Genomic DNA, 16,036 nt, shown 5'->3' with positions numbered 1-16,036 from the left:
AGAATGAAAAGTGTTTATAGGCTTTTTTAGTCTTTTTTTAAAAACTTTCAAAGTCTTTCAAAAAAATTGTCTTTTTTTTAACATTCCAAAAAGTAGCACATTAATGTGGAGACAGGAAGTTCAAACCCACTTTCATAATCTTACCTGGTTATTCTGAGCACTGGGTGTTCTCTCAGCGGACACTGTGTCCTCTTCCTCCGTTCTCACATTTGGATAGTAATCTCAAAGCAAATATCAGCCCCGAACCAGGAGTGAGAAACTGCTTCTGTGCTGTATTGTTCATTACGAGCAAAGTCACAACGCGTGCGCTTCATTTCACAGTAATGAAACATTTACAAAAGTTTCATTACTCTGCTGATAAAAAGCTCCTGTGTTAATCGTCATTTTCCATCCTTACTACAGGCCACCACAACTTTGCCAACAACTTCTTTTATCTCCTCCATGCTAGGAGTTTGCTGTTGATGTTGAAGTTTTCTGGATTTGGGTTGTCGCCTCGCAGATTTCTTCCCCCCTCCAGAGATGGTGGAGGAGCGTGGACTGACGCGGCCTGTGGTGGCTGGCATCGTGGCCACCATCTGCTTCCTGGCTGCAGCCGTCCTCTTCAGTACAATGGCTGCCTGCTTTGTCAACAAGCAGCGCCGGAAGAAGCTCAAGAAGAAAAAAGGTCAGGGGAAGATTCTGTCTTCTTCCCACAATTTCTAAGTCATAAAATCCCCAAATATTATATTATTCTGCGCCATTTTTTCTCCATATCGTCTTAGACTAATTTCTGCTTCTCTTGTTAAACTTGTTAATATAATTTTGGCCTTTAAAAAATTGATTCACATCTAGTAATGTGATAAATGAGAGGGAAAAGACCGAATGAAGGTATTCATTGCACTAATTGTTGCTATGCTATTCATTCATTTTGTTGACTTCACATTTTGAAGTCAACAAAATGTGAGAAAGTGTCAGAGCCTGTTAAGACTTTGTTAGCAAGACCGGATTTTCTACATTACCTCACGAATGCAGTGAAGGGAGTGCTAGACTTCCTGAAAACTGGATCAGTTTAATTTAGAAAAATCCTGTAGGACAACTGGGCTACGGGTCATTTAATCAACTATTTGACTACACCATTCATTCATTAAAAGTGCTCATCTGTCAGATTAGAAGGGATCCACTTGATAACGGCTGTGTGTCCTCTGTTATATGAAGTAGCTCAGTGATATGTGAAAGAGCGTTCAAGTCAGTAAAGTACAGTATAGACTTTGTGGGAGGCTTTTTTGTTGTTTGTTCTCTTACGTCTACCCCGCCTGCAAATAAACTTTGATAACAGTAAAACTGTCTTGTATTTTTCTCCCACTCTCCAGATCCCCCTCTGTCTATAACCCACCTCAGAAAAAGCATGCAAACACCGTAAGTATTCCTCCCAGAACACCAATGCACTCCGACAAACACCCAAACGTTAATGAGGATTTCTGTTGCATTTGTTGAGGTTTTTTTGTTAGGTACTGTCAACAGCCAGGTTTACTCTGAAGGCATTGATTCCTATTAGTCAGCACTCTCATGAGTGCAAGAGTTAAGTTACTGAAAAGACAACTGCTTTCTAACAACTTTTTCTTTAACAGGATTAGATCATTACTTTAAACACTAAACATTTGTGTAAAGGTTATTTTTGACCTATTTTAGACCAGCCACTATTATTTGATCAAGATAATCAAGTCTATCCCATGTGGCAATAAATACAGAGATGAACACTCAAGTGGTTTTTGGATAAATGTTTCCCTCACGATGCCCGGAGAGGTCAATCTGCAGCGCTTTTATCCGCATCAGTAATGTAGACTGAACACTGTGACCAACAGCTGACTTGATGAGGCTCCCATCAAGCAGCAGAGTTAATAGATAGATGGATTCTATAAACAGTATAATTGATATCTAATTGTTTAGTAGTTTACGATAACTGAAACAGCTAATAGAAATATCCTAAATATAGGATTTATTTAGTTAAAAACTGCAATGTTTTCATTCAGAGTTAGAATACACCTCAATAAAAAACATCCATCAAGTGACTCTTTAAAGGTGGAATATGTAACCTTTATAAAAAATGTTTTTTGCATACTTGTTAAAACTGTTACTGTGTTGTGACAGTATAGTATTAGACAGATATTCTTTGGAAAAAAATCAGTTTCTTCCACTTCCTCCTAATGCTACTATTATAATCTGCAGAAATGTACTCCTCTCAGTCAAAAACAACCAATCAGAGCCAGAAGGAAGGTCTTAGAGCTGTCAATCAACCTCATGCACATGCTGCTCTATGTGCTGATGGCAGACGAACAACTTACCGTTTGAGGAAAACCTTTTATCTGCCATCATCAGTGGCTTGAGCATTCATGGAAAACTCTGGTACCAGGAAGAAGATGCAGTGCAGCAGAGAGCAAGGGGGAGAGTTTGCATACACGAGCTTGATTGAGAGCGCTAAGACCCTCCTCCTGGCTCTGATTGGTTGTATCTCACTGAGCTACATACATCTGCAGTTACCACTGGGAGCACTGAGAAAAGGCAGAGAACCTCGATCTTTTTTCACAGAATATCTGTCTCATACTGCACTGTCTCAACAAAGTGACTATTTTAACAAATATGTAAAAACCCATTTTTTTAAATGCAGCTCTAAGATCTTTAGTGTAATCTGTTTCTGGCTACCAGAGACAGATTCAGTGGAAGCAGCTATTCTTTTTTCTTTCTTTTTTTTTTATATGTATATATACGTATATATATGTATATATATATATGTATATGTATGTATAATTTTTTTTCTGATTGCATTTTTTTCCCCCTTTTTTGATCCCTTAAATCTCACAGTATTGTATTATGATTGGATGGACGTAAGCTGGATTTTACTGTATTTAGATCGGACTGGGAGGACCAAATAGTATTAGGATGAATTTGACTGGGTTCAATGAATAAAGTTCAGATTAAATACATAAAACTAAACAGAACCTGTTTACTGACGGGAAGGTAGGTGATGTTCTGACATCACGTTCTACCTGTCAGGTAACAAACATCATATCTGTACATAATTGTCAATGTGCCACTAACATGAACAAAGAGCAGTGTGCTTAAAAGTCACTACAAGTTGTGCAACATTCAAAATAATCCAACACAGGACAATAAAACAACTCTGGACTGCCGTTGTCTTTACTGTGCGGCTTTGTGTCCACGTTAGGCCCTGGACACAAACTCTTCAGCAGGCTGTGTCCATAAGGATTTATTTACCGAGCCTCACAGTGCAAACATTTTCCAAACCAACCTGGAACCTGGGCTGTTAAAATGTGCATATACAGTAAATGACGCAGCATAACAGTTAAGACATTTTTCCCCCAAATAAATGTGTTTTCATTAAAGCTACTTGTGACGTTTTGACATTAAGGAGTGTACCGGGGTGTGCACGGGTGTGTGTGTGAACTCTTTTAGGTAAAGTGTAAAGTGTTACTGAAAGGTAAATTGTTTCCATTAAACCACTCTGCTGTTTCTTCAAGCATCTGCTGGTTAAAGAGCTTTCAGTTATTTTGCTTACACTTCAAATCAACATAAAACATGTTTTATGTTGTTCTCTTTGTTCTCAATAAATGTTCTGTAGTTTTGAATTCTTATGTTGGAAAAGCCTTTAAAAGAGGATTTTTGTCATTGTTCCATAACAGTCAGTGTGGTTGTAGCCCTTTAAATTCGTCTTCTGCAATCACAGTTTTATTATGCTTTTTACACGCGCTGCACTTTAATCAGGTTTTCTCTTTTCCACCTTAATTAAAACTTTTTCTTCTTCCCTTTCTTCTTTATTCATGCCTCTCATCACCAAGCCACCTTTTAGTGCCCATATCTTCTGTTATTTTTACTGCCTAATCTCCCCACTTTTACAGGAGTCCACTTAGTTTCTTTCCCAGCTTTGAGTCCTACTGGGACGGGTTGACTGCACAGTACAAGCCACAATCTTCCAGTCCTCAGTGAGTGTGCCCAACTGTTGTCCCCCTGACCTTGCACACTATATAATCCCATTTGCACTTCGATCCTCAAAGCCCTGTCTGCATGCTTCCGGCTAAATGTCCCAACCAGGCAACAACAATACTGGTCATGGTCTTAAGTTCTGAGATGGTTTCAGACAGTATTTTGGACTTCTTCCTTTTACATGGCAGTGAGACAATAGCCATCATTGTGCAGTTAATTCTCATTTTCAATTTCTGGCTGTTTCTTGATTGTTGAGAGCTGCTGAAGTTTCTCTCAGCATACTGCAATGCTAAGTCAAAAGTTTAGTGATGTGTGGTAAACATGCTGGAGGTCCAATCTACATGACCGTGGTGAATTCAATCTGTTCATGGTTCTTTAACAGCAAAGACTGCACTGATGAGAAAAGACACCGGAGGTAATATTCTGTATTTAATAAAGGTGATTTGTGCCCAGAATCACTGAGTAGAAGGCAAATAATGAGATTAGAAGGAGGCTCAGGTTTGTGTGTATCCAGCTGTGTTCAGCTCATAAAGTAGTTACAACATGAGGTCAAGCAACTGAAATTCTCAACTATTTCCAACTGCAAGGTCTTTATTATGTTTTGTGGTCTACTTTAAGAAGCTGAATCATGGTAAAATAAATGAGAGAGTGTCAGCATGAACAACATTAAAACTCAAAAAAGAAACATTAAGAGCATGGCTAAAGTAGTGTTGGGTTAAATATAATTGTGGCTCGTGTTTTCTTTATTGTCATCCCCTTTATTATGTCAACACATCTTTAGTTTGTTTAAAACTTAGTGGAAATGTGATCAGGACAATGTGAGGCAGATGTAGTTGTGGTTTAAATTATGAAAAACAGTAGTGAACCTGGGAATATTATGGGACTTTTTTTTTTACCTCGTCTACATGAACACATAAATATTTTTTTACATTTTTCAACAATGTATATTTTCTTTTTTACCTAGAGAAACTCTCAGCATATGAACCAAAGATGCAAATGCAGCAGGAAATGTCCATTTGTCTTATATTCTTGCATAAACTTAATGGAAAGGAAGTTTTAATTGAATAGACAAAAAAATACAATGTTGTCTGCTATCTAAGCACTGTGAAATTTTGGTCGAAAGGTGAAAACTATAGTCAATAGCATAAATGCTGACTTCTAATTGAAATCATAAATAAAAGTGGTTTGGGTTGATATAGCTCTAGCCTTCAGTGTTCTTGTTTTGGGACTCTGTAAGCTAAAAGTCATTTTTTCTGCATATTTTCAGTTTTAAATAAAAACAAAGGCTGGCAAAGCTTGTATAGATGTAATAGAGATGTATATGGAATAACACTATTACACTGAGCAAATTATTGTGTTTTCTGTTCAATAGACACAGCAAAAGATTTGTAATGTTATGTCCCTCCAACTCTTCACAAATGGGAAGACGTTAAAGTTAAAATTTTCAAAAAAATACTAGCAATAATCTAATGCATAAAAAATATATATTTATATACAGTATATGTGTGTTATGTTTATTCTTTTCTATTGTTTATTGCAGTGCTTTAAGCTCAGTTTGGAAAAGTCCCTTAAGTCCTTTTTTGAAACACTTTTTGTTGAAAACCCTCACCACATTTTTTTATCCATTCCAAATACTGATAGATGTGGTTGCGTTTTTCTTTTCATTTTCAAAGCAGTCAAGTTCTTTCAGTGGTTTTTGTAAACTCTTATATTAGTGATGTTTCTACTGCAAACAGCAAATTATGATTTTGATGTCCTTAATTTTCTGATAAACACCTTGAAATATACAAACAAGAGTTTAGATTTGTGTTGCACACTGATTGTGAAGTATAGTTAAAATATTGTCAATATTGTGATGTATGCAGACTATAAATCCTTATTTTGTCCTTTGTAGTGGAGTCATTGTTTGCATGTTCAGCACCACAAGAAGATAAAATGATCAGAAAATTCAAGTTTCCTTCTTACTTATGTTATACAGAAAACTGTCCTCACAAAAATAATAATAAGAAAAAGTTCAGCCACTATTTTTCAGAAAGAAGCTTTTGGGATAGGAGGTTATGTATTCATCTGTCAGAGTTTGTAATTAGGTGCTCTAGTTTCCCAAAGATGAGTCACATGTGCATGACATGCAACTGGGTACAATATTGGTAATGATAGCCACAGTAACTTGTTGCTGGATCCACTAGGTTTCAAAACAAAACCATAAATATTTTCAATTTATGATATTTTGTGTAGTTTTGTGATATACAGTACAGACCAAAAGTTTGGACACACCTTTCTAATTCAATGGGTTTTCTTTATTTTCATGACTATTTATAAGGCAAGAAATCCCACTTATTAACCTGACAGGGCAACACCTATGAAGTGAAAACCATTTCAGGTGACGACCTCTTGAAGCTCATCAAGAAAATGCAGAGTGTGTGCAAAGCAGTAATCACAGCAAAAGGTTGCTACTTTGAAGAAACTAGAATGTAAGGGGTGTTTTCAGTTGTTTTACACTTTTTTGTTTAGTGCATATTTCCACATGTGTTATTCATAGTTTTGATGCCTTCAGTGTGAATCTACAATGTCAATAGTCATGAAAATAAAGGAAACTCATTGAATTAAAAGGTGTGTCCAAACATTTGGTCTGTACTGTATATTTGGTTCTGGGTGTTTTTCTATGCTTTTCTGTCTATGTTTAGCAAATTGTTTTTCTACCTAACACTAACATTTAGTGTCAGTTAGACACTAAATTTTGGTGCGATACTTACTATTTTACATATCGCACCAGCTGACCAAATCATTTTTGGAATTATGAGGGTGGAGTTGTAAGGCATCATATGAAATATGAAGATACTGTTAAATAAAGAGAGATTTTCTCACTTATATCTTTGAATTAATTTAAATTTGCCAGTCTTATTATTGTAAAAACCGTCTATTGTTTCAAAACTGTTGGAAAATGTAGGGTCATGCAGTACTTGGTGACTCAATCAAATCCAGTTTGTTGTTGTCCACCACTTGTTCTTAACTACTTGTAATGAAGTTCAGCATGATGTTCTTAAATGTGTTGTAATTGTGTAATATCCCTTCCTTCAGTGCACCACCCTACCTGAAAGAGAAGCTGTTAAATGACACCAAATCCCTGCTAGAATAATTTTAGAATTAACTAAAATGCAGCAAGCATATTTTGCTGGACATCCATGTTTGTTACTGACCTGTGCTATTGCTGTTTTAAGTTCCAACCCATTATTCAGAAATAAAATTTCTGTCTTCCTAAAAGTTTAATGATGTCATAAGCTTTTTTTTAAATACAGGTGAAAACGTCTTCATCACCATCTGAGTCGGAAAATTCTGACCCAATACATGTTCTTATATTTACTTCTGTATTTTTGACACAGGTCATCTTCAGGAAAGGTGAGTCCGGAGAGCATACGTTCAAAGGCATCTGCATCAGAATCGTCCAAAGAGAGTCATGACCAGCGTGGAAGGAAACCTCCTCCCAGTCCAGGAAGGAAAGAAGAGTTATCCTTATACAAGAAGACCAAAAGAGCAATAACAAGCAAGAGGTACATGTCCAAGCATGAAGCTGAACCAACAACACCTATTGAACTTATCAGTCGAGGCCCAGATGGACGATTTGTCATCGATCCCACTGATGCAGTGTCAGTCAAGCCCCGCCGTATTGAGGGCTTCCCTTTTGTGGAAGAATCAGACCTTTACCCAGAATTTCGGCAATCAGATGAAGAGAATGACGATCCCAGGCCTCTTCCACCAGTTATGGCACCGCTTCGGCCTCACCAGATTTCCCCAATCTCCAGTCAGGAATCTTACCTCCAGCCTCCAGCCTACAGTCCTCGTTTTCACAGGCCTTTTGAAGGTATGACCATCATGGAGAGCAGTCAGCTCCATGCCACGGGACAGATCCGAGGCTCTCTCCACCATAGAGCTTTCTATGGCTATCTAGGACCAGATCACGATCCCCCACCTCCTTTCTACATGCCTGATACCAGCCCTCTGAGGTCGGTCATGTCCTCTCCTCCATACTTTGCAGAGGGTCCTTTTGCACACCACATGATTCCTGAAGAAATCGGAGAGAGTGAATTTCCACAATACGCTGTGTCCGGCTTCCCACTCCCTCTGACACTGACCTCTTCCTCTCATTCACCAGAGATTTGGCAGGGACTAGATTTTACCTTTTCAAGTCTGGAGCGGCCTCAATTTATTTTCCCCCCACACCACCTTTTGCATACTCGCCATGATCCTCCCTACGCCTCTCCACCTCATGTTCTTCCCCTTAGCGCTTTCCAGCACTCTTCTCTTCCAATGCCTACCTACCCAACAGTCCTGCCACTTGAGGCCCCAAGTGGCAGGATGTCAAAGAGTCATAAAAGCAAGTCTCCCAGCAAGGCCAGGCCTCATGGCTCCCCAGCCAGGCATTTAGCTATGCAAGAGGGACATTTAGGGCAGCTAAGACCTTCAGGCCATAGTATGGGTGTGCCAGTTTTGTCTTATACTGATCCAATGGCTCATATCGTCCCCAGCAAATTCAGTAATCTGGATACACGATGGTTTGAAACCACCCCTGGTTTTAGTCCCAGACAGACTCGTAGGATGGATTCTGGCTTGCATCAGGTGGTTCTTCAACCCTCTCGACTTTCACCCCTTACCCAAAGCCCCCTTAGCTCTCAAGAGGGCTCCCCAGAGATTGTAGTGCGCCCACGCCCACGTCCGAGCATTGTGCAACCTCCCGTACCCCCAGGGATGTCTGAGATTACCCTGCTTCCACCATCCACAGCCAGCTTTTCAAGGAGATCATCCCCATCCTCATCACCTGCTCAAGGTCAGGGTAGCAGGAGAACAAGCCCCAGCTACCGTTCCCACATGGCTTTTGCCACTGCTGCAACCAGTTACCCAGCTTCCCAGTCCCCATCGCCCCCCATGGAAAGCAGCAGCATATTTGGGCAAATGCCAGCTCATAGGAGGACTGAGGAGGAGATCCTTCCATCTGAGCCCTCTCCACCCCAGTTGTCAGCTTCAGGGTAGGTCTGTTAGGCATGCAGAGAGGGATGCCATTTGTGTCATCTGCCTTAACCCATAATGCTTTGATGTGGGAAGTTGCTCTGACATTTTGGCTACTGAAGTTCTATATCTACCTATTGGACCATTGGTTTAATAGTTGGGGGGTTTTTTGTATATAAAATTTGAAAATGAAAGCAACCTATTTGTTATAACAATAGATTTGCATTCTGGGATGTTAGTTTGTAGTTTGAGTTCTGCTGATGCAGCTCTTCATCTCAGACATCAAGTTGGAGGTATTCACCCACTAAATCTGTGAGGCACTGTCTCCAAGTTGACCAGCTAGAAAATGCAAAAAAAAAACAAAAAAATTCTGTTCTACGTAAAAAGTCTTGAAACTAATGTGGGTAAATAATTAGTTGGATTGGAATGCATTGTATTCATAGATTTCATTTAACACATTTAAGAGCTACAGTGCTTACAGTCAGCCATCATTTAAGATCTTAGTTTTTTTCATCTATATCATGCATTACCCTGCTTTCACTTAACAGGCGGAACCCCATATTATTCATCTAATTAATGTCCTAGAAGAAACACCATCATTATGCTTAGTTCAAAGCCTTTCAAAGTGCCTTTATTAAGCAGAAGGATGCTTTAAGAAGAGTTCATCTTGGCAGGCCCTGCGGCCCATCCTCAGCCTTTGATTGCATGATCAAATCTACCTTACCTTCCAACCTCTCAGATTTTTCCTACCCACCTTCCTTTCCCCTTTCTATCACTCTTTTTCCCCAAACTTTTAAGTGTTACCAGGTCACCCCCAGGTCTGACTACCAAGGAGAGGTTTTTGGGCAAAGTGTGTCACAGGGCCTGTCCGCTTCTCATGTACTGCAATGTCTCCATCATTATGAATTAGGGGCAGGGTGGTGGTTCTTAATGACTCCTGGAGTCTTACCTGCTTTGTTTTTGATTGATCTCAGCTATCTGGGCAGCGTTGTTGTGACCAGGTCCTCTACACCGCAATAGGTAAGGGTTGGATCCATGTCTGAAAGGGGGGGGTTAGCAGGTGGGACTTTTTGATCACCTCGTCCTTTAAAGGGGAATACAAGGCTTTGAGTCTTTGTTTGATTTGTTCCTTCCGTCACTCAGTACATGTAGTTTTTTTTCTGTTGTTTACTTTCTTCTTTTTGTCAAAGTGGCTATGCATTTTACGTTCTGCAGTCTTAAGTACATTATGCATTCTGACTGATATGCATAAGCCATCCGTTGTCTGAGAGATCAGGACAAAGAGGTCTCAGCAACAGGACTCACTTGCTTGACATGCTTGAGTTGATTTTTAATTGACACAATCTGTCCAATAAAAACTTTATCAAAGAAAAATGCACCCTAGGTAAAAACATCATCACAGGATGCTCATTCATACGTGTACCAGGTTCACTTTTTATGGAGTTTGAATCCAGATAAAGACTAAGCTTTGTTATCATAAACATTCTTGGTAATATAATCATAGAGCAAGTGAATGGCTGGTATGTTCAGGATGTCCAACCTTATTCTTAAATGTGAATTTACTTCACACCTTTTGAGAAACGGTGTCTTGCAAAACTATACATAACCTTTAGCTTGAAGGAAGGAAAATTATATATAGTGTTGATTTTTTAAAAACCTACCCTTAATTATAGAATGCATGTGTATTCAGCCCCCCGTTAGTCAATCCTTTGTTGAATCATATTTTTGCTCCAAGGCTTTGGAGTAAAGGCTTTATCAGCTTAGATCTTTGTCTGCCCTTCTTCATTAAGTAGCTCATGCTCATGCAGATTGAATAATAATTGTCCGTGAACTTTAAAATTCAAGTCTTGCCTGGGATTATCAAATAGATTAAGGTCTGAGCTTTGACCTAAAACACAAGCTTTGATCTAAACTATCCCACTGTAGCTCGGGATCTATGTTTAGAGTTGTCCTACTATAATCAGTTTTCTTTCATGATTGTCTCGTAGTCGGCTACATCTATCTTTCCACCATCTCTGACTTCTTTCTTGCTGTTGAAGAAAAAACATTCCCATATAATGCTGCCACTACCGTGTTTTACTGAGGAAAGGGTGTGTTCTGGGTGATGTGCATTGTACACACATATTTGCACATAGTCCAGAAAGTTCAGCGTTGGGTACAGCTGACCACAGCGCCTTCTTCCATGTGTTTACTGTCTCTCACATGGCTTATAGCAAATGTCAAACAAGAATTATTGTGGTTATCTTTCTACACAGACTTTCTTCTTGCTACTTCTACATAAAGGCCAGATGTGTGGAGTATCTTGTTAACAGAATCTCCTAAACAACTTGTGGATTCCCTTAACTCCTTCGGGGTTACCAAGGGCTTCTTGGCTGCTTTTCTGATTGATGATGTCCTTGCCTGGCCTGTCAGTTGAAATGGACAGCCAAGTCTTTGTATGTTTCAAGTTATGACATACTTTTTCCATTTTTAATATTCTTTTAGAACTCTGGTTTGAGCCTCTCCACATCTTCTTCTCTGACCTGCCTGCTGCTCCTTGGTCTTCATGATGCCGTTTGTTGACTAATGTTTTCGTAAACATATGAAGCCTGCATAGAACACCCAAATTTATACTGAGAATAATGATGTGACTTTTGAAGATAATTGGTTGCTCTGGATTTTATTGAACACTATTAGAATGAGGAGGATAATTAATACACTTATCACACTTTTAAAATTATTGCTTGTATTTTATGATTTTCTTTCCTCTTACTATCTTTTACTTTAATTGCTACTGTATGTACATGCCTAATAAAATACATTCAAGTTTATGGTGGTAGTGTATGGAAGAGTTCAAGAGGTATGAATATTTTTGCAAGGCACTGCAGTTGTATGTTGTGGTTTATAGATATAGGTGGGGGGGTTAAGGCTTCACATTTATATGTAATTATAAAAAATAACATTGAGCCAATAGTTAAAATGTTACAGATACAGTATTTCCTTAGTGGTAATGTCTATGAATAGCCTCCTGTTTCCACAGCAACAACTCAGTTCCACCAAGTAAAAAGTCAACAAGCTACACCCTTGTTTTTTGTGTGCAGTGACTAGCTGCCTAGAAACCTGGGTTGTGAATTTGAGCGCTGACTTCAGACCTGACCTATGTGGCAAGGAAATAGGCTAATATGTTTTCCTAAACTTTCCCGTCAAAACACATTGCACTCATAACCGCTGTGGTCTTGACATTGCTTTGCTACAAACTGCATGGTCAGCACCCAGCAAAAAAATAAATAAAACAAACCCCCCACCCCCACAAGAACTGCATGTCAAGAACTATACGGGAGTTGAATGTGTACCTCATTTTGTCTTGTTTCCTTTAACCCATTAGTCTACCATTTACTTCACTGAACATTTTTTACCAGGATGGAATCAATCATTGTTTGACTGTGTCACGTTTATTTGCAGAAACTGAGTAAATTGTTACCCAAGCCTTGCAGGCAGAGTTTGCCTGCCTGTTTGAGCTACCCCCAAATAAAACTGACTGTTTGTTGTGACTTAAGATTCTTTCAGATAGTAGTTCAGCAACAAACACATGAACTTTTCATATTTATTGAGCGAGTGAAATAAAAAATAAGATGAAATAAAAACAAACATGCCACCACACACTGGTATTTGAAATCCTGTTGACTTTTGCTATCATAAAAGATGATTTGCCTTGAACCTTGCTTTGCTACAAAATGCATGCTGTTTTCAGACCATGTGGTTGGAGAATGAAAGGGGTACAGTCTATAACTTGTTAGATTTTCTTCTGGGAACTCCAAGACAGCGGTGTCAGATTTTAGCTTTTGCAGGATTTCTCTTTTGTCTTTGGTAAAGACCACGAACCAGTACTCCCACAAGTGCTAGACATGTTCGTTTTAGTTGTGTATTTACCCCGAACACCTTGCGCTAAAGTCCGTTTCGTGACTCTGAATTGGTCTCTGGGCCACTTGGCATTCACATATGCATTCGAACCGCACCAGAGTTCACTTCAACCAAACTGATATCTGGGTTTACAGGCGAACCAGAGTTCACTTTTTTGATCCGCCTCCGAGTTTGATCGCACATTTAGATTTCTAGGCAAGTGAACTAAAGTTTGATTAAAGTGGAATAAACAGGGCTAGTGTGAATGCTGAACCTTGTCATATCACCGCATCACATTTAGCTATTTTTAAAATCTCGGGTTTTCTTGCACAATGATAATAAAATAATTTTGATTCTTCTAATTCAGATTTGTTCTGCAGACCCATATCACCCTTATACAGTACATAGTGGTTGCAGTTTCTGACTTCTTCTCAAGATGGATAAGAGGGAGAATTAATGTTGGTGAGTTAACTTTAGCCCTTCGTTCTGTGCCAGTACCTCATTTTTAGTGCTAAGCAATGAGGAAACGAAAGGATGATTTGGAAGGGGCTTTAGATTAAGGTTCCTATAAAGACATAGTGGAACAGGAGGTGGAATTGCCTGCCATGTAGACTTGAGCACATTAAAATGAACCTTCAAACTCATTCAAGGTCCTACATTCATCAAGGTTTTAAGGTGTTATTGAGCACTAGCCTCATCATTGTGAAGGCCAAACAACCTATACTAGTTTATCACATTCTTTATTCCAAAGATATTAAACGTAATCGTTAGCATCCAATAGATGATGGCACAGAATAGTTTCTGCACAAACTAAGGGGAAATTGCTGAATCAGCCTATTCACTGTCAATTGATTTCTTTTAAGTAGTACTAAATTGTTGACTCATCAGTTTTTGAGAAGGGCAACAAGTGAGCAATTAAAGACATACAGGTCATCAATATGGGTCATCAGTTTTCAGGTTTGAACCATTTTCATGACTCAGTGGAAAAGAAAATGGGTGTAGTACATATAAAAATTGTAGTAATAACAATAATAATGATTTATTTGCACAATACATCTAATTGGATTGCATTTTTCCTGCAGTCACACTAATTAGGTGGCATCAGAAAAGTCATCGTAAAACCCAATATGCTGTTCCATCCACCTGGTAATATAAGAACTCTGAGCTCACCTCTGTTGGACAGCACCAACATAACAGATCCCCCTACTGCCAAAAGACAAAAGGGACAGTATGATGTAAACTCAACTTTTTTAGCTTTACATCATCATATGATGTCATTCTCTCATCAAAAACATACATGGAGATTTGCCTTGATTCTTTCACGCACGTTTGAGAAATCCTTTAATCTCCTGTGGCAACCATTCAGCTGTGCAAAACGCCTGGTTGGACCGAACTCCACCATCGAGGCACAGCTCCTCCTCAGAGTCACAGTTTCCAAACTTCTGAGCTTCCCACTCACAGTGCAGCCCTCCTCTGTGATTCTCCCACTCAGCTCCTTCAGACTAGCCAGCAGCAATTAGGAAACACCTGGTGGAACTGTGCATGTGTTGAGCTCATTATGCGAGCTACTTCTCAGTGAAATGCTGGTAGAAATGCTCTTAAAGGGTAAATGGAGGAATGATGTTGTGATGACTTCTGAGGGCGGAGTTTCAGAATAAACAGAAGTTTTTAAAGAGACAGAGGCCCAATTTCAAGGTGCTAAATTGTGACGCCACATTTCTCTTAAGTCATATTTGTTGTATATGTATATATAGAGCATTTTTTATAACAACTGAAGGTAACATAGTTACTTGATTTTAAACAGAACTATATGCCTGGAAAATACATAATATTGCCCCTTTGATGTATAAAGCCTTTGTAATCATTTAATAAACTGTATTTTAAGGAGTATGTCTTCCGATATCATTAGCTGGTGAAACGACTCGTGTAACACTCTCTTACCTGCTTACAATTTCTGATCACAGATCACATGTGCAGGCAGGTGTTGAAAATAGGACTTCCATGTTAAGCTGCTGGAATTCAGACATCTGGTTCCAGACATGATGATACAGTGGCGTTTGTAGTTTCTCTGCACTGTAGACCTCCGCAAAATGTACAATGTTTGACAAAGAGAGTCGAGCATTGTTGTAAAACCCTGGAGAACTTTCTCATTTTTAACATTACAATTTTAATTTAATTTAATTTCCCTTTGGGATTAATACAATATTTTAAATGTAAACTGAACTTATGAGATACATATTCATGTTTACTGTTAAAACACTACATAAACATAGATGACCTAGGCATAGATTGTTGCATCTGTGTCACCTTTGGCTATGAGTCTCTTCAGCTGAATGTGTATTTTCTTTCTTTTCTTTTTTTTTTAACATTTTTCAACAGCAAAGCAGAAAGGGCGTTGCTTGTTTTTGGCAGTGATGAAGCACATTTCTAAATCTCAACTACTATGCTTAGGAAGTTTTTTTATATATATTATGTAGAAAATGCAGTAGATTCTTCCCAGGTCCCGAAAAGCTGTGAAGCAACAGAAGTCTAGATCAGCCTGCAGCCCCACTATAAACCGAGACATATTGCTGGTGGACACAGGGATGTAATACTCTGCGTAAAGCAACCGTGCATTAATTTTAATAGCTGTAAGTTTGGACTGCAGAACAGATTTCTCTGTGTCCTGACATAGATACTCACCTACTTGATTTTATTCTAAGGAACAAATACTTTGCAGAAGTCAGGCACTCAAGGGGTCAACGACACCCTAAAAATAGACTGAAGTGCCCAATGAAGTGCTTTTGAATGTATTCCCCTTTAAAGTCATGTTCCATGTGCAAACTGCCATGCATGCCATTGCTAAATATTGCTTCTCCGTTTCAAAAACAAAACAATTATATGGGAAAGAAAAAAAAAATCTTGTTACATTTGTTGTCCTGGTGCTTCGCTTTTCTTTGGCTTATTTTTCATTATGTGACTGTTCCTGAGTAGTCATTTTCCCCTCCCGCCATCTCTCCCCCTGTCAGCATGGTGAAGCCCATTGTAGACAGTATCCATGTCTATGAACACATATTGATGATGCTTTGTCGCTCAGCTGTGATTCTCCCCCTCTACTAACAGCATTTGGTTTCTCTCTGCAGCCACGGTGGGAAGATGGCCTCTTTGCAATGCTAATTGTTTTCTGTGTGTTTGTGGC

At 38.9% G+C, this 16,036-nt stretch overlaps 1 protein-coding gene across 3 annotated transcripts in view; it reads left to right on the top strand.

The window, feature by feature from the left end:
- Positions 1 to 16,036, top strand: part of LOC102226145 (protein turtle homolog B-like) — a 97,701-nt gene that overhangs the window by 74,903 nt on the left and 6,762 nt on the right. For 2 of the 3 annotated variants that reach the window (XM_023342499.1, XM_023342498.1), the window contains exons 16-18: positions 500 to 664; positions 1,350 to 1,395; positions 7,359 to 8,999. In XM_023342499.1, coding sequence (XP_023198267.1) covers positions 500 to 664; positions 1,350 to 1,395; positions 7,359 to 8,999 — 1,852 coding nt within the window. Of the gene's footprint in view, positions 1 to 499; positions 665 to 1,349; positions 1,396 to 7,358; positions 9,000 to 9,953; positions 10,000 to 16,036 lie in introns of all 3 variants that reach the window. The other variant, XM_023342500.1, reaches the window with a different exon arrangement.

Source organism: Xiphophorus maculatus, chromosome 11 (genome assembly GCF_002775205.1).
Source record: "Xiphophorus maculatus strain JP 163 A chromosome 11, X_maculatus-5.0-male, whole genome shotgun sequence".
NCBI classification, from domain to species: domain Eukaryota; kingdom Metazoa; phylum Chordata; class Actinopteri; order Cyprinodontiformes; family Poeciliidae; genus Xiphophorus; species Xiphophorus maculatus.
Note: the sequence above shows the minus strand (reverse complement) of the source record. Positions and strands in the feature narration are given on the sequence as shown.